Below are 19,412 nucleotides of genomic sequence, written 5' to 3'. Positions count from 1 at the left end.
GATTGAAGAGAATGCAGAAACTAAAATTGAATCCTTACCTGTATTTCTCTGAATTGTGGCATTATTGATAAAAGCAACATCTCCTCCTGTAGCTAGACATCTGAAAGCTCCATCTTCTCCACTAAATATATTGTCTTCACCATTGGAGCATGTGCTTGATTTTCCTGTGTCTGGATATGGGAAAGGAAGTACATAGTTATTAGTTAATACAACCAAGTATACTTAAAATATACATTTGACAGTTTACTCTGACTATACTTAAATTACTTCTTAGGTTTACACAAATACTTATATCCCTGCAGATTTATACTACAAGAGGATTGTAACACTCCTGGTTGTAAGTATTGTTCAGGTAATGTAATGTCCAGTTCTATTTACTGTGAATTTCAAGAAATTTAGCTCAGATCCAGTTTTTTCTGGGGGGGAGCAGGGCAAGGCACTGATTCCCCACACCCAAATTCGCAATACATATTTCCTTCTTTTTTACATTTACCTGAATAAAGTAATGTTTATGTCAATCTTTCCTCCCCCAATTTATTTGAAGTGTTACGTATTGAAACACAGTGTGCGATTGTTTTTCCTTGTCAAAAGACCAGAAATATTAAAATTCCACAAACTTTCTTCACCATACGATAGGTATAATAATAATAATTATAATACACAGAAAACTTCATATGAAAATTCACAATTTGCTAAAAACCTTTACTGGTGCATAAATAATAAATTTTAGAAAAAATGTAACAGACGTTGTTCAATGGAAACAGATTTTTTGAGTACTGAAAGCAATTTTAAATTTGTTAAAATTAGAACTAAGAAAATGAAGCAAAAATTTGCAGGCTCAGTTAGGATTAGAGTTTGTGTCTCTGGCATAGTAAGCCAAGACTACCAACTATGTTACTGAGCCAGCCTTGGTTTTGTGTTCTTTCTAGTCTCATGCAAATTAATTGTAACAAGATATTTTTTTCATAATTCTCCCAATGGTTGTCAGGAGCGGGCAACACATTGCTTATTCTTAGATCTTATGCTGGCTCTGCATTGTTTGCTCATTTGTGCACAGTTCTCTCATTGATACAATAGTACCAAACTGCTCTGTGTTTGACTAAACATGCATTTATTTGCACATGTGTTACTGTTGAGATTTCCTTCCGAGATTCATAATATCTTCAATTGATAAAACTCCTAAGCAGCATAGTGTAATTCTAGCATTACTGCATACTTCTATAACGCAAAGAGAGATGGCAACAAAATGTTGTGTTTGTGTGGGCACTGCAAATACAATTATTGTGCAGCACAAGTTGATTGGCTAAATTTCACTTAAGAAAAATAAACTATGGCAGGAAAATTAAACATATGCTAACACTTGCTCACAAAAAAAATAAAAAATAAAACCACTGGCTCACAGTGGCAAAGCTTGCTCATGAATTGGGGGAAAGTTGAGTGAATCTGCACATATTTAGTATTCATCGTAGAAGAAGTAAATAGCGAAGTTGTGTGAAGGATTGATGATAAGCTTCGATGGTCTCCTGGATTGTCTCGAGCTGAACCAGTAAATGGGCGATGTTTAATCCCCAAGGCCATTCTGCAAAACGAATGCCAAAAGATGTTCGTGTGTGAATTTGGTCAGCATGAAATTGTTGGGTGATGATAAGTGAATGGTATTTTTTCTATTTTCGTTATTTTACGTTGCTTTTCTACCTCTGGATCTTGAATGACGAATAAATTAATTTGGTGAACTGACCAACACAAAAAAGCCAACCCCGTGGCTAATTGGTTCGCGCCGTGCTTCGAAGTAAGATGAGGATGTGTCATTGTCTGCATCCCACTTCCATCTATCACATCTTCAACCTTCATCATTGCGATTATCCGAGAGTGTTAGAAGAGTGACGTGAAATAACAAAAATATCACCCTCGGTGTCTATTTCAAAGTTTGAAGTATTGCTGTTTCTGGATTCAATAGCGGCTCTAGATTGTGACAGTGATGTGAAATGCTTCAGATTTTATAAGAATTAGTAAAACGAGAAGAGCGATAGAAATTCCTCTATTTTCAATTTTCTCTAAAACTATTTTCCCCGACTGTGGTGATAATGAATTCTATGTAGTATGAAAAATATATAGTTTAAATTAATTTATACTAATTTATGCATATGCAACTGATTAAGAGAGCCTCCACGATGGCGCAAGGAAAATGTCGCCGCATTGTAATCAAGGAGTTCTCGGTTCGATGCCCGGTGGAGGCACATAGTGATTCGGATTCTAGTTTAAACTGTAGATCTCGTCCCGTTTTGCCTATTTGTGCATAAAACTCTGACTCAGAATAATTAAGGACTTTTCGAAATATTCTGTCTGTATCGGAATGGCAACTTTCTTCAGAACGAAAATGAATTCGTAAAGCAAGAATAAGCACAGCAGCTCTAATTACCCACTGCCATTCAACATGCTACTATTCGTAAATTCAGAATTATTATTTTAGGGTTCAAATTCTGGCATCTAAAAGAGGGACACTTGGCCCCAAAAGTTTCAGGTTTGTTAACATTTACTAGTTAATGATATTTTTGTTAAGCTCCTGGGACCTGAGGAACAAAAATATAGATCTTTTAAAATGATTTCTCAAATTAAATGTAGAAATTATGCAGCACACTAGCCCAGGGATGCTATAGCTTATTCATGTGATGGAAAAATTCTCATTTCCGCCCCCTCGCCAAGCTGTATATTCGATTGACTTAGATTCAAGTGTTAATATTGGTTATGATTATTGGTAAGGTGACAAGGGGTTACATCATTCATTGAAACTTACGTAACTATGCTATTGGTTATACAGTATAAACAATAATAATGACAATTATCGTGCCTAGCAATCTGATTACTCTACTGGGAAGATAATTTACACCTGTAAGTTTTCTGAAACAAATACACATTTCACTTCATATGACAAGAATCGGCGATGAAATTTCGTAAGTAGAAATTCAGTAGCATTAGTTTACCTTAACTTTCCAAAGATATGAAAAAATCCTTTTTTGAATTGTTTGATCGTAATGTCGTGACAATCCCTGATATTTTCCTTGCTTATCAACGATATGTTTTTGAAAATAGGGTTAGCAACCCTTAATTGAAGACCAAGTGAGTGACTTGCGATGTGGTAGTCTGAAACCTGGAGTTACGAAGTCAAGATGCCATACACGTCTGAAGCTAGTCGTGGCCGTATAATTTTCATGTTCGAATGTAGCCGCACAAATTCCGATATCGCAATAGCCATTGGAAGGCATGAAAATGTTGTTCGTCATTGGATAGAGAGTTTTCAACATGAAGGAGAAGAGGGCCTGAAAACAAGAAGGAAAACAGGGTGCCGCAGAGTGACATAGAGAGAGCACGATGCTGCTATTGTGGAACACATTGCAAATCATCCATTTTATCCATCCAGTATTGTTGCCAGACAATTACAACTGCAGTGTTCAAGTGATACAATACGAAGGCGTTTACTAGCTCCGGGGATACGGCACAGAACACCAGCGAAGGAAGTGCAACTCACAGCGCAAGACATAAATGCTCATCTTGGGTTTGCTTTACAATATCTACCCATGACAAATGACTTTTGGGAAATAGTAATTTGGACTGACGAGAAAGTGCTTTGTTCGGATGAAGATGGCCAAATTAATTTGTGGCAACCGGACAGAACTCGTTATGATCTAAGATATGTCCGTAGCAATCGAAGAAGTGGAAGAATTTCAGTGGATTTTGGGCGTGCATCAGTGCAGCTGGTGCAGGAGATATCGAAGAAATATCCTCGAGGATGGATTCCGAAGAATATATTAAAGTGCTTGAAGAACATATGCTACCGACAGTTGCGTTATTTATCCTTGGGAGGAAATGCCCATCATCAACTTCGTTCATGATAATTGCAGTATCCATACGTCCAGAAGAACGAATCAATGGCTTGCACATCACCCTGACATTCAGCCAATCGAATGGCCAGCAAAATCACCATACCTCAATCCAATTGAAAACATATGGTCCATTATGGTGAGAGAATGGGAACCTGGCTATGAAAGAACAAGAGAACAATTACGTGTCCATGTGTATGACGTATGGAAAACTATACAGAACAGGCCACGTATTTGTCATAGACTTGTTGAATCTATGCTCAGAAGATTACGTGAGGTAATCGACAACAATGGCTGGTGGACTCATTACTGAACACACGTCAACATTATTTGAAACATTGAAAATCAAGTTTATTTTTTGTTTGTTTGAATGAGTGTGTCCTTTCTTTCTTTCTGTTTCCCTACAGGCAATATATTTATTTTCCTTGAAACATTTTGAACTCTGATTTTTACAAGGCTGCATTAATTTAGCATGCGACAATGGTTTCAAAATATGGCATTTCAGTTTGGAACAGGCAAACTAAAGTCAAGTTTGCAAAAGCAAATACATTTTTTTCGCCCTTGTAACTCATTGTTTCTTCCAATTATAGAGTGCTTTCTTTCCTTTGCGTTGCTCTAGGTCACTCAGTCGCCATTTTTGTTTGTGAGCATATACTAAGTTTGATTGAAGCTTATCCTCTATCCTTTCATCATACAACTTGACTATGGGCTTCAGGTTTGACATCTTAATAGAATTTCTATCAAACATAAATCATCAACTTGAAATATATTTCACTTGCTAGCTCCTACTTTCCAAAATTTGGTATGTTTGGTTTTCTGATGAATATGAATATGAAATTTGAATATGATAGATTTGTATTTTATACCTATGGAGATTACTTACTTACTTTTGTATCTCAGATCTCTTGTAATTACCTACAAATTATGTGAAACTATACACTAAACATCCCCTCCCCCGACCTATTTTAAAGGATCAATCCAGCATCCACCTTACAGAAATTTCCATCTCTATCACTGCATATCAAGTGAGTGTAGGTCTTCGTGAATCTTCCCTGTAATGCAGATCCATAGTTTGCTCCAGAGCATGTGAAGATAACTGAAAGCAATACTTGTGTATATAATTTTAATTTTGAACTATTTATTCATCTATTTACTTCTTTCATTGTGGGAGGGAGACTGGCAGCCGGGAGATAGGCCAAGGCCCGTTTTTTTTATTTACTTCTTTCGGTCCGGGATTCCATACCCGGTTGAAGCACATAGTGGTTCGGATCTCACTTTACAACGTATGTCAAGTCCCGATTAGCTTTTCTATGCAAAACGTGGATTGAAAAAATTACTTAGTCAAAATTTGCGATAGTTACCGATCGCAAGTTGCATTGTTGCAGAATATGCAGATACTAGACGTGTTGAAAGCAGAGGTGTTCATTTGGAATCGAACTCCCTCACCCTCCGAGATCGCAGTAGCCCTCACCCTCCACCGCCCTCACCCTCACAAGTCTTTCGGAGGGTGAGGTCTGCCCTCATGAGGGTGAACACATCTGGTTAAAGAATCACGACGATGAGGATGAGTCATGATATGATAAAGCACACAAAAAACAATGCCTATGCCAGTAGTTTTTTTTTTAAAAAGGAATACACCTATTCGGTAGTATCCCCAGTCATTCACACATTTCTTAAACTTTCACACATGTCACTTTTTACTCTAATTTTTTCTCGGATATGAACGAGATGTGCCTCCCCAAATGCCCCATGAAACAAAAAGCGGATTCTCCCCGATGAACACATTTTGGATCTTATACCACTCATAAATTAAGTGTCCAGAAACAGATATTAGGTATAAGGAGTATTTCATACTCCTTAGCAATTACAAATAATTATAAGCTAACTCGTGGCCGAGAGTTAGAACGATGTGACTAAACTTCTCCGCTCTTGCTTCAGAGTTCGAGGCCTGGTCTCAGCATGCAGTGTTTCCTAATCAATTTAATGTAATTATCATCCATCCTCGTAGTTGCGACAAATTATAAATGTGTCATGGTAAAAACACAGCAAAATAAGAAAAAAAAAAATTGTAACATTACTGCAATGTCAGAACTACGTTGGCAAAAGAAAGTAAACACCAGATCATTTTCAAACAGGCATTTGGGGAGAACTGTGTAGAGGTAGACAGACAACATGCTCCCGAAAGTTGCCAATCGACATGGCCTTCGGTACTGAAGTTGTGCGTTGAGAAAACTTTGCTTGAGGCTCCTCAAGCGTCTTATCACAAATGCCTCGGTGTTCGCAGCATTGCCAACTCATTTTTCGTCGAGAAAATCTTTTTTCTCCTAATTCATTTGCTGTTGATTGTACCAGTACATTGTAATACTGGAAAGGAGAGTTGTTCCTGTGAAGCAGAAAAGTTTTCCTGATTGTGACAATTTTTCAGCAATATTTGGCTTCATGCCACACTTCAAAGAAAGTCCGAAAGTTACGAAATAATTCTGTGATAATATTCATGTGCTAAAGTAGCCTCCACCGACATTAATCCTAATGAAAACATTTTTGGTGAATTTGGAAAAAGACTCAAAACTTGACGGTTCTGTAGAGAGTAATTCGAGAATGGTTTCATAATACCAAATCATGTAATATTATAGACAGCAAAAAGGACATTAGCTGTTAAATATTACAAGTATGCAACAGATTTTAATTATGTAATTTGTGAATAAGTAAATAAAATATAACAACACCTTGCAAAGTACAGTGCAATGAGCAAAAATTAAGAAATCTTGCAATTTTGAGCGAAAATGTGTTTGTTGCATGGAAAAGTGGTAGCTTGAGCAATCAACACATTTCAAAGCATTTCCTGCAAGGGATGTTGTAGAGTATTGGTAAAGTACTCTCCTCACAAATATTTTTTTCCAAAGAATTAAGGGTCGCAGTTCAAATCCAAATCTCTCTATTTTTTTTATTTTTAATTTTTTTGTCATCAGATACATTGAGCATGGAGTTTAGTAATTATGTTGAATAATTTTGTTTCAGAGTGTTCGCAAAATATAATTAGGTGTTGAAATCTATGAATGTTTTCAGCAGCTCAATGTATTTGTTTCTTCTTTCTGGCACTAACATTCATCAATTTGGATCAAAAAATATCTAAATTGTTGTATTCCAACAGACTATGGCTCTGAACTTGATTAAGAATCATCATCTTTTCCGAGCCTACAAAACAATGCTAAACCAAATATCAGTCAGTTTGCCTTCAGCTCGATCCAGAAACATTAATTCTTTGAGTTTGTTGGCCTTCTTTTGGCTTTTAGGTCATTTTCAGTAGTTTTTGCTTTTTTTGTTACATTTTACTTAATTTTGATGCTTATTTTTCTCCTTCCTTGTTTCGTGAATTTTAAGTGCATTTGCTTGCATAACTTTTAGATTTAAATTTCCTGACATGGTCCTTTTAGCAAGTTTGTCATTAAATGAATATATGGTCAATGGAAAGCACAACTATCATTTTCTAGTTTGGCAATGTATTAAATAATTGTGATAAATTTATTTTTCCTACACCAAACTTAAGATAAGTTGTGTGAATCCTACTTTGAGATTCCCTTGTTAGCCTCTGTTGTCACTTTGATCTGTGCTTTTAAAATAAAATTAATCACAATATTAAAGAAGATATAATCTTATGTACGCCAAACACAAATGTATTTTCAGTTGCTGGCCGTCTACTGCATCATGGAAGATTCACTCTCAAAGGAGGTGAATTATTTATACAAATAAAGTTGCAGTGCATGTTATGCAAGCTTGAAATTAAAATAAAGAAAACTAAATTAGCACTTAATTGCTTTAATCCCTTTGCTTCAATAGTTTATTAGTTCAAACCACCAAACAGCAAATTATTGAACGACTTATTTAAAAAAAAATCAAGCTTTCATTTTCAGCGCACAAAGTATTTTAGACCATTTTTAAAAATTATTTAAGGTTATTCTACAAGTCATCAAATTCCCAGCCATAGCGATGACTAATATATGCTTCCTATATGATTTCTGTGTCTGTCACGTGGTATCTGATTGTCTGCTTCAATTTAGATAGCTGTCTGGAATTTAAAGTTTCCAAGTCTTGGAAGAAATCAACGTCATTTCCATGAATCTGAAGAAATATTTCATGAAACACTTTTCGCCTTCTGAAAAAGTTTCTGCCAGGGATGGGCATTGGTCTTATGACCCCTGTCATACAAGTTGAGCACATTACCACTACACCACAAATGCCACTAATACTGAACATAAAGTTCAAACAATGACAATCCCACAGCATAGAACTTTTAATTTAACAAATTCTCGTATCTGTATTTCTCAAATCACGCAAAATGAAATTGTAAATCAGGGGCGGCACGTGCCTTTCCAGGCAGGCAGGGCACATTTTTCTTTTTGGTGGGGGGGGGGGGGAGTTAACCTCTATATTCATCTTTATAGTAGAATAGGCCAGACAAGAAACTCCTCGCGGCCTCATGCCCAAGCCATACGTAGGGGAAGGACACACAGAAGCAGGGTTGGCAGTGCATACGGGCCAAACTGTCTACGCAGAACGAGAACACAAGAAAAGTAAGCAAGATGATCTGGGTGGTATGGTGGTAAACTTACAACGGAATGGCAGTGTTTTGCTAAGATGGAATCAATTTTGAACATCTTCAAACAGGGTTTGTTTATTTTCACCAATCAATACAATTCTGGTTTGAACATCTGTGCATCAAAGGGGATGGTATTTTGAACAAGCCACTGAATCAATGTCTTTTCAGGAGGAGGAAGAAGGCGTAGGATTTATTTGTACGTTATGGCATGAGGCGTTGTCAACAACAACCACACTCTTTGGTGTCAAATTTGGGATCAACTTCTCTCATAGCCACTTCTCAAAAATTTTGGGGCCGGACCCTGTGGCTGAGTGGTTAGCACATCACGCTGCGACGCCAAGGGTCCCGGGTTTGAATCCCGCTTGGACATTGTTGTTTGTCAATGTCCACTCATCAATTTAATCTTTTTATCACCCATCCCCATCTTCGCAAATTAACCAAGAGGCACAAAACACGAAGTAAAATAAAATATATCAATTAAAAAAAATCAAATCAAATTTTTGGGCATTCATATCATGGTGGTAATCGCCAAAATATTTTCCAGATTTGAACATTAACCGCCAGCATGTACAACAATTACACGTTGCTCTTTAGACACCGGTGCTTTGACGGCAGCCGCGGTTCCATCCACTCAAGCTTGCTTCTTTATTGTCGAGCTGTGAAAATAAGTCTCGTCAACATAAACAATGGGTTGCCCTTGTCGACGAAAGATTTTTATGGCTTTGAGGTACGATGAACGCAAATTTCTTATTTCGTCCTTTTCTATAAGCAATTTTCTATTTTCTGAGTTTTCCTTCTTAAACTCTAGACTAGTCTATATCACTTTTGATTTTTTGGTGAGGTCGTGTTTTATGCGTATGAAAGTTTCTTCAACATAGTGCATGCTTTACTTTCTATTAGTACAATTCTTCTCACACTGCTGAATGAAACACCACATGCGCGAGCCACCCTCCTTTGCAACTGGTTTTCGGACATACGAACTCCCACCTCGTCTTTCATAAATTCATTGACATTATATACAATTTCTCGTGCTTGGCTGTGGATTACTGTCTGTCCACAGAGTTTACTTGATTTCTCTCAACTGCAAGCTTGCATGCTAGCAAGTACACTGCACACAAAATCACACACAAAACAAACACACACTTTAAATGAAGACAAGGAAGTCGATCGCATTGTTTCTTGGTGCTCACAGAACATTTATGACGTTCCGCAACCCTGCCTGTGCACACGATAAGGGAAGTTCGCGCATGCGCTTGCTGCGTTTCAGACCCAGCACACCGGTAGGAGAGTTTCTTGTCTCACCTCTTGTACTGTACACGTACAGTAACTATAAACTCTTTCACTCGCAAAAAAACTAATTATTTCATAAGCGATCAATACGCACACACATGGAACGCAATGCAAATTCTCACACTAACTCAAATCCAAATCCATATACAATGGAAAGGAGGATCTTTTTGAAAACACCGAGGAACTAGTTTGTGCAACACTTTTCAGGTCCCCAGAACAAGCGCAAATAAAAGCATTAGAGGGATATTTTCTAGCTAGAAGAACGAATGAAGTGCCTGCCAAGTGTTGGAAACACTGAATGGTGAAGGAGGCAAACCTGAATGGGCAGGGCACCTCGTCCACTGCCCAAAGACTTCTACGAATTTTGCACTTTTCCATTGAGGGGACACTGTCCCTTGCCTATGCTGTAAATCTTAGGATCAGTCAGTGACAGAGCTGAGATCTGACTCTCTCCAACAGAACGCAGAAATACTAGCCTCTCACAGGGTCCACACCCTGTAAGTCTGGTTGCAGCAAGGTAGGAGTTGAGGAAAAAAACAACACATTATTAGTTATATAGCAATAGTCTCTTCAGATGAACTTTCTTGATCTTGGCCTTGACGTGGTAATCTGATGAAGTGGAGCCTGGGCCACTGATAATCCTACCTGGCAACTTTATGTAAATAGAGGTCCTTGTGACTGACAAGATGCGGTGGAGCCTAGGCCACCAAGAATAATCCTCCAAGGCAACCATTTATATGATCTAACAGACTACACGCTACCCTGAAGACAGAGGCAGGTTCAGCCTCCAAAATTTAGGTAAATCTTAAAAATAATGGTTAAAAGTCCAAAAACTAGAATGAATGAATCGCCACTGATTAGCTACAAAGAAGAAACAAAAAAGAACTAAATAGTTGACACTCATATTTTAAACTACATGTTGAGTACAAGTGGTTTCTGTGGTGTAGTGGTATCGTGTGTGACAGGGGTCGTAAGATCAATTCCCAACCTCAACAGAAACTATTTCAGATGACGAAATTTATAAATCATCCACCTCCTTTGAGAATGGATCTTCCATGATACAGTAGGCCATCAACTGAAAATACATTTGTTTGGATTTTAAAAGCACAGATTAAAGTGACAACAGAGGCTAGCAAGGGAATCTCTCAAAGTAGGATTCACACAACGTATCTTAAGTTTGGTGTAGGAAAAATAATTTTATCACAATTAATTACACTGGTCGACATGGGTTCTGCTGTTTGGAAACTAATTGTGGTTTCTGAAACTACATTTGATGCTGATTTCAGAAGTGACCTTGTTTTTGTTTTATCACCCTCAGTTATTTAGAAATCTTCATTGTTGTATAAATCGTAATTCCTGCCCAGAAATTAGAAGTTAATAATATTCCCGATAGATGACAGTGCACCTCTTATTACATTATATGATTAACAAAATTGCTGAAGACCCCTAGTAACAATGAATGATCAATAAATGTGTTTCTAAGTTTTGTTATTCGATACCAACTAATACAAATAGTACAGTTTTTAATTTATTTACCGTATATAAGGTTACATGATCCGAAAACCTTAGTTAAGTGTATTGTAGATATTATATATGTAAATAGCAGTAGGGAATGCAAAATATTTGATAAAGTTTTCGTCATTGTCGATAGTTCGTGCTGTGTTGTGTCGAGAGACAATGTCGTCGTCGTCCAGGAAGTGTTTGAACTCGCCCCATGTATTCTGTTACATTTGTGGAAGCTATGTAGTGAAGAGGCAAAGACAACGTATCACCACATTTGTGAGGTCTGCTTACCACGAATATTTTGGTGTTAAAGTAGGTGATCAGGACAAAATCTGGGCCCCGCATGAAGTTTGCAAAACATATGTGGAAGCTTTGCGATTGTGGAAGTGTGGCAAGAGGAAGGCATTGCCATTTGGAATACCAATGGTATGGCGGGAACCAAAAAATCACATTGATGACTGCTATTTCTGTGCTATAGATGTTAGCGGTTTCAGTGCTAAGAACAAGAGCAATGTGAGCTATCCCAACAACATACAATCGGCCATTAGGCCCGTGCCTCATGGGCCAGATGTACCTGTACCTGTACCACGTACGAGTAGTGATAATTGCAGCACTTGAAGTGACACTGAAGTTGAACGTGCACACTATGATGACAGTGACGATTTCTGTCCTGGTACAAGTACAGGCACTCCGCAACCTTTCACACAACATGAACTGAATGATCTCGTAAGAGACCTAAATTTACCAAAGGAGAGTGCCCAACTTCTTGGTTCCTGACTGAGTAAGAAAAACCTGTTGTCTCCAGGAACACATTTCTCGTGGTACAGGCATCGAGAGACAGAGCTACTCCCATACTTTACTGAAGACGAAAACCTTGTTTATTGTAACAACATAAGGAAAGTCATAGAATTGTATGGTATTTCTTACAATGTAAGTGAATGGAGACTTTTCATTGATGCATCACAGACTAGTCTGAAGGGTGTTCTGTTAAATAACTGTAATGTGTTCCCATCGATTCCAGTTGCATATTCTGTGTCGCTTAAGGAAACTTATGAAACTTTGAGGTTCATGCTACTGAAAGTGAAATATGAAGAACATGGTTGGTCTGTCTGTGGAGATTTCAAAGTGATAGCTTTGTTGTTGGGTCTCCAGGCTGGGAACACAAAATTCCCCTGCTTCTTGGGCGAATGGGACAGTCGGGACAGGGAGAATCATTGGAAAGTGAAAACGTGGCCAAGTAGAGAATCTCTCTCTCCAGGGAAGAAGAATGTGACACAACGGCAATTAATTCAGTCGTCTAAAATACTGCTTCCTCCGTTGCATATTAAGTTAGGGATAATGAAACAGTTTGTGAAAGCGTTAGACAAAGACGGCGAATGCTTTAAATACATTGCCAGGAAATTTCCATCCGTCACTGAGGGTAAGCTCAAAGAGGGTATTTTTGTTGGCCCTCAGATACGGAAACTGATGTTGGATGCAGATTTTGAAGAAATAATGACTGCTACGGAAAGGGATGCCTGGGTAAGTTTCAAGATGGTGGTTGCCCATTTTCTGGACAATGAAAAACACGTTAACTATGAACATTTTGTGAAAAATCTGCTAACGAATTTATGTAAACTTGGTTGTAAAATGAGCCTCAAATTGCATTTCCTTAACTCACATCTAGATTTCTTTCCGAGTAATCTCGGACACTTCAGCGAGGAGCACGGGAAAAGATTTCACAAGGACATAGCAGAGATGGAACGGAGATACCAGGGACGATGGAATGTTTCCATGATGGCAGATTTTTGTTGGATGTTAAAAAGAGATGTTCCTACTTCGGGTGTCGGGGAAGGCAGAAAGTCAAAAAGAATGAAGTTTGATCCTGAGTCTCAGTAATTCGAAATGCACTATGTTATATCTCTTTCTAGACATGTGTAAATGAAAATGTACATGAATATAGTATACCTATAATATAGATTTTACAATCTCAATATATGTCCCACTGATTACTATATTTGCAAAAATTATTTATTCTATGTGTCTGTAATATGATTATATAAACCCCAAATGATCCCAATAATACCATAATAGACCCCTATATGTATTCAGTTTTCACGATTTGGGAAAAATTGTGACGTGATGGAGCAAAACGATTTTCAAATTTGAATTCAGCATGAAAAATCCTTTCAGAGTCACCTATTCATTTCAAAACATCGTTCAACTTTTGAAAAAATGTCGACCAGTGTTATTTAATGCATTGCCAAACTTGTAAATGATAGTTGTGCTTTTCCATTGACCATATATTCATTTAATGACGAACTTGCAAAAAGTAAATTAATTTTTAGGAAATTTAAATCTACATGTTATGCTAGCAAATGCATTTAAAATTCACGAAACAAGGAGGTAGAAAAATAAGGCAAAAAATTTAGTAAAATGTAACCAAAAAGACAAAAACTACTGAAAATGACCTAAAAGCTAAAAGAAGACCGACAAATGCAAAGAATTAATGTTTTCTGGATCTAGCTGAAGGCAAACTGACTGATATTTGGTTTAGCATTGTTTTGTAGGCTCGGAGAAGATGATTCTTCAACTTCCGAGCCATAGTCAGCACATTCCTTGGTTGAGCAAATACTATCTGTTGGAATACGACAACAATTTAGGTATTTTTCGATCGAAATTTATGAATGTTAGTGCCAGAAAGAAGAAACAAATACATTGAGCTGCTGGAAACATTCATAGATTTCAGCACCTAGTTATATTTTGCGATCACTCTGAAACAAAATTATTCAACTTATATACTAAACTTCATGCTCCATAGTTAAAAAAAAATTAAAAAATCAAAAAGACTGAGGTTTGGATTTGAAACCGCGACCCTTAATTCTTTGGAAAAAAAGATATTTGCGAGGCGAGTACTTTACCAATACTCTACAACATCGCATGTGGTGTATGCTTTGAAACGTGTTTATGACTGCTCAAGCTACCACTTTTCTATGAGACTAACACATTTTCGCTCAAATTGCGGGATTCTTGAATTTTCTTTCAATTCACAGTACGTTGCAAGGTGTTATATTTTATTTGCATAAACAATTCGTAATTATGCCCTTTTGTGTTCAAACTTGACAGCGATTTCCTCCAGGTGTACCACGAGCGAGTGCAGTGTTTCCAACCTCACAACAGTTTCTCCGATTCCAATTTTAACGTCTATTTGCAAGTATTATCTTAAATTGTTCCTCATTCTTGAGTTTTCCGTTTTGTTCTTTATTAATATGTTGGGCAAATATGGTTTCTGACTTCATGTTATAGACAAAAATGTAAATCTTTCACAACAGAGTTTCTTGCCTAGTACACACACCTGTAGTAGAGTTGGCTAATCTCTGCTGGTTCTCAAGAGCTATGTTGCCAAATTAACAATTTCTGGACTTAGAAAACTTTCAAGTCGGTCAAGTAACTTTTGGAGAAATGTACATGTACATTAGACCCACTGAAAATGTTCAGTAGGAAGCCATTTCAGTTTCAGAAGATTTCAGAGATACTCAAAGAGTACAATTGATAGCAGTAAATTCTGCCTACTATGAACAATAGAAATTTCCAGCAGGGAACTTGGAAGAATGCAATATAAAGACAGTGGGTCTCCTGCATAAATCACAGAAGCCAATGAAATCTCATCTAAGGCCTGATTCAAGGGCTGTTTAAAGATTTTGAATAGGGGACAAACTTTTAAATACATTAAGCAACACGTTCAGAAAAATAAAAAATCAGATTTTGTTTTTTAAATCACAATCTAAATACATTAGGGATTATGACAAAAAGGAAGACAGTTTTGACTAATATAAACTTGTTGGAAGTATACAATTTTTCATGGGTAGGATTTGTAATTTAGGCCTTTAGGTTTAGTGTGGAATTAAGGAGAAATATTATTAAACATTCTCAAAATAGTTGCATGTTCTGTGTTTTGTATTCTACCATTGTGTTTTTGTGAAGTTGTTGCAATTCTCCAATAACTTTATTAACAATGAGTAAATTAAGTTGAGAATTAAATTAGACATCATAGATATCAAAATAATACACCATTTGAGAACTGTGACAATGTATACTGATATGGTAAAGTTCTCCATGTATATAGCACCATGCTATGAAGGCACATTTAGGGGATATGGGCACTGGCAGCAATTGGGGGAGGGCAGTAGTTCTCCTCCCCGCAGGAACCCTATCACTTCCACTGGAAATTGAGGTAGGGCCCACACATTCTCGATCTGTGCAATTTAAGATGTGAAGTAATCAACACCATGCTCTGGCTGCCTTTACCTCTAAGGGGTTGCCCCCAGGTACCTATTGATTTCAGGCTGGGTGAGCCCCAGAGTAGTTTCACGCAGGGAGAATGCCGAAAAAATTCAGACCTTTCACCCAGCCAGGCTCTGCGTGTACTGATATGAGAAGAGGTTGTTGGATTGGGTTATCTTCACTTAAACACACAACTGCTATTTTCAGAGACACATGGATGCATGAACTGTCCCTAAGCACATCGGATTGGAAGCTGAATGCTTTGAGTTTATTTCATTGTTAAGGGGAGGAAGAAGAGAAATACAAGATAACTTTAATATTGTGATTAAAGAATGCTAACATCTCACACACAATCAAAACTCACCTGAGCAGAGTGCACACAGCTTATCTTCCATTTCTTTACTCAAACCTTCAGTAGAGTTTCTTACACCAGGAACACAGCTATCGCCAAAAAACTCTCCCATCTCCTGAGCAAGAAGACAATTTGCTGGTAGCAGCTCAGCCTGTCTTAATACAGCTAAAACTGTATTCCACCCTAAATAGAATGAAATAATTATTTGTTTCAGTTAGCTGAATCTCCTGAACATTAGATTTAAAGGTTAAACATTAAATACTGCAAATATGAATATTAAATTGCCAACTTTGCAGTTTTAAGATCTATTCTGAATTAATGTATAGACAGAATATGTTCATTATTAAACATAGAATATAAAGAATTCCATTATATTAGTGTTTTTAAATTACACTGATTTCATATATATTCATGATAAATTTATATTTAGTCTGTTTTACTTCCATTACTTTCAGTTCTAGCATTAACCTCCACATTGATATGGTTGGTTCATTTGCAACAGCCAAAAACATGTGTGGATTTGAATTTAACTGGATAGAATGTAAAAATGGCAATCCAAATTAATTTGAAACTTGTTCTAGCTGAAAGTGTGCTACAAATGAACTGATCACATTCTTATTAGATGTAAACCAGGGGTGCCCACAAGGGGGTTTCATGACATGCCTGCATCCTGGGAATTTGGGGGGGGGGGGACAAAATTTTATACCAATTCCATATATCTTCACACAAAAATGGGGGGGATCCTATCATTTGACTTGTTATTGATATCTAGTTTTGGTTATTATGAGATGTTTAGTTTTTCTACTTACCTGTGGGTTATCGCGGTGATAGGGTTGATATGAAACGCCACCTCTTATGCCTTTAGAATCTTGATGGAGGGGGGGGGGGGCATGGTATTCACATTAATACGAGGTTAGTCGAGCAGACAAACTGTGCAGAATAAGGTTGAATAACAATGGCAGTGAGCCTAAAGTAAACATATATTGCTTAAATATGTCTATTATACAGTGATGCAACCACAGGGAGTCATTGCCCCCCTCAACATTTGAAGGAAGTCAATTTTAGTGGAGCAAGGTGGGACAAACATTGACGGCCAAGGGCACCTGCAGGGGGGCACAGAGGAGGAATTACCCTCTTCGATTTCAAATTTTATGCAAATAAAAATACATTTTGTAAAATTTTTGTGCTTTCTTCGCTTGCATTATCTGCTTTTCTAGGAGGGAGGGAGAGGGAGAGAGGGAGAGGGGATGCTTTTGACAAATCCATAGATTCTAGCTTTCTCAAATAGCTTGAATGAAGAAGTCTGCTCACCAAGATGAAGATTTGTGGAGTACAGATGGAAATGCACCAGTGTTCTTAAGGGCAGTTTCAAGAAATATGAAGTTTTTGTAAGGTTGAGAATTCAACTCCCAGTGCAAGCCTTAGCTACTGGGCAGGTTGCACATGTCAGATAGCAAATGGCCTCCAGATATGGTGGTAAAGTTCCCTGTGCATATAGCACCATGCCATGAAGGCACATTGAAGGGATGTGGGGTTAGGGCCCCACACATTCTCTGTGTCTGCATTTTGGAGGTGATGTGATCAGCTCCACTCTGGGTACCTTTACCCGCACCCTCCCAGGTACCCATTGATTTCAGGCTGTATGAACCCCACAGTCACTTTATGTTGGGACAAGGCCGGAAAATTTCAGACTTTAGATCACCCACCCAAATCCCAAAAGACTAAGGGGTGGGAGGAACTCTAGGCATTGTGAAGCCACAGGTAGTAAATCCCTATCAGAGAATCCCTGGTCCTCCAAGAAATGGGGGTTAGACCTAGGCAAGCAACATATCTCTGGAAAAATTAGAACTGTAAAAATTTCAAAGGAATAATGTGCACTTTGCTCTTTTGTAAGACCAAGAGCATGTTAAAGGAACAAGAGAAAATATGCTACAATAGAGGCTCATGGAATATTAAGATGATGCTACAAGCAGGAAAAATTAAAAAGATGGCTGAAGAAATAAAGAAACAAGATGCAAAGATTGAAGTAGGCTGGTCCAAAATTTCCAAAATGTACGAATTTTGTTAGATAATTTACTCATCCAGTTGGGTGCCAATTGACCTAAAAACACCCCACAAGAAATTTGGGAACAGCGATGTTTTTCATCCATACCCTGTGTGTTCTTTCATTTCTTCCCATAAGTATAACATATCTAGAATTTAGGCAATTCCTTTGAAACTGCTCTATGACCCTCAAAGTATATAATCACTTTAACTTGAGTTCAAAGATATGCAGAAGGTCATGTAAAAGTTAGTCTCAGAATACATCTGCTGCAGAAACATTACATTGGAAATTTATAACAATATTATGTTTTGTTTTTTTTTAAAAAAAGAGTACAAGTCACTAAGTACTTACCTAACAATGTTAGACAAGTACTTATGCTCAAAGTTAGTATTCTACATACAAAGTGAGTCAAACGTCCATTAACACCAAGATAAAATATCAAGGAGTTATGCTGGGTACAATTAGTCATGATAAAAACAAGTGAGGCCCATAGTTGTGGGGGAAACTATAGTTGTGTGTCAAGTGCATACCACACACCTTTGTGCTCAGTTTTCGGTGGGGATGCCTACATTCTAGGCATGTTTTTTCTTATGGGAAAAATAAAAATGCATGTGGCATTGCGAGCATTCCAATCCCAAATTTTGTGTGGTGTGCTTTTAGGTCCATTAGCACTCAACTGTGGCAGGACTTGTTTAAATCTAAAAAAAGGTGATTTCTGCAAATTTTGGACCAGAATAACATTGCAGCATTACAATACATGTACTGGCAAGGTTTTGGTAAAATAATAAACACATGCATCAAAGGATATAATTTGAGTGTGTGACACTGGCTTAGTGATGAATACAAATGGGGAAAGCAGTTTTAGGATATGAGCCCTATAATGGGAGATTTATGTAAACTCAAATTATAAGGAAAATTTCAAAACATCAGTATAAAATGTAACCCCGCAACTACAGAGGACAAAGATGAAACAAAAGAGCAATATTATAAAGAACTACAACAGATGATTGATCGGATACTAAAATATGATATAGCCATAGGATACTTTCATGCACAGATAGGAAAAGAAGAGAGAGATAAGCACATTGCAGGAAACCATTCTTTACATGGCAAAACAAATGAGAACTAACTAGCAAGCTTTACCATAAAAAACATTAGAATATTGCTCCTACATAAATTAATCCACAAAGGATTTTCTGTTTATATCTAGAGGAAGCAAACTAAAACCGGTCTCTGTGCAAGTAGTGATGCAAGGCAGCTCCACCCAATGAACACTTGAGAATGAATTGGAGGGGAAGGAAGTGACTGCAGTTAATAGTCTTCACAGCAGTGTGTACTGCTTCACTCTGCCCACTTGATTTCCGAAATTTCTCTGCTGCTATGTGTGCCTTTACTCCAGAGATAACCAGAACAGAATATGAACATCCCCTGATGACAAAGAATAGAAGATGTTTGCTACAGATGAAAATTAGTAAAATAAAGACT

At 37.4% G+C, this 19,412-nt stretch overlaps 1 protein-coding gene across 1 annotated transcript in view; it reads right to left on the bottom strand.

Moving 5' to 3' along the window:
- LOC145977965 (transferrin-like) overlaps positions 1–19,412 on the bottom strand; it is a 93,125-nt gene that overhangs the window by 22,940 nt on the left and 50,773 nt on the right. Inside the window, exons 11-12 of the mRNA XM_083110309.1 lie at positions 15,896–16,066; positions 39–170 (exon numbers count right to left, since the gene is read on the bottom strand). Of these exons, the coding sequence (XP_082966435.1) occupies positions 39–170; positions 15,896–16,066 (303 nt within the window). The remainder of the gene's footprint in view (positions 1–38; positions 171–15,895; positions 16,067–19,412) is intronic.

This window comes from Lepisma saccharinum, chromosome 24 (assembly GCF_977018435.1).
Source record: "Lepisma saccharinum chromosome 24, izLepSacc3.1, whole genome shotgun sequence".
Taxonomy (NCBI): Eukaryota; Metazoa; Arthropoda; class Insecta; order Zygentoma; family Lepismatidae; genus Lepisma; species Lepisma saccharinum.
The sequence above is the reverse complement of the archived record's forward strand: the minus strand, read 5'-3'. Positions and strand labels throughout refer to the sequence as shown.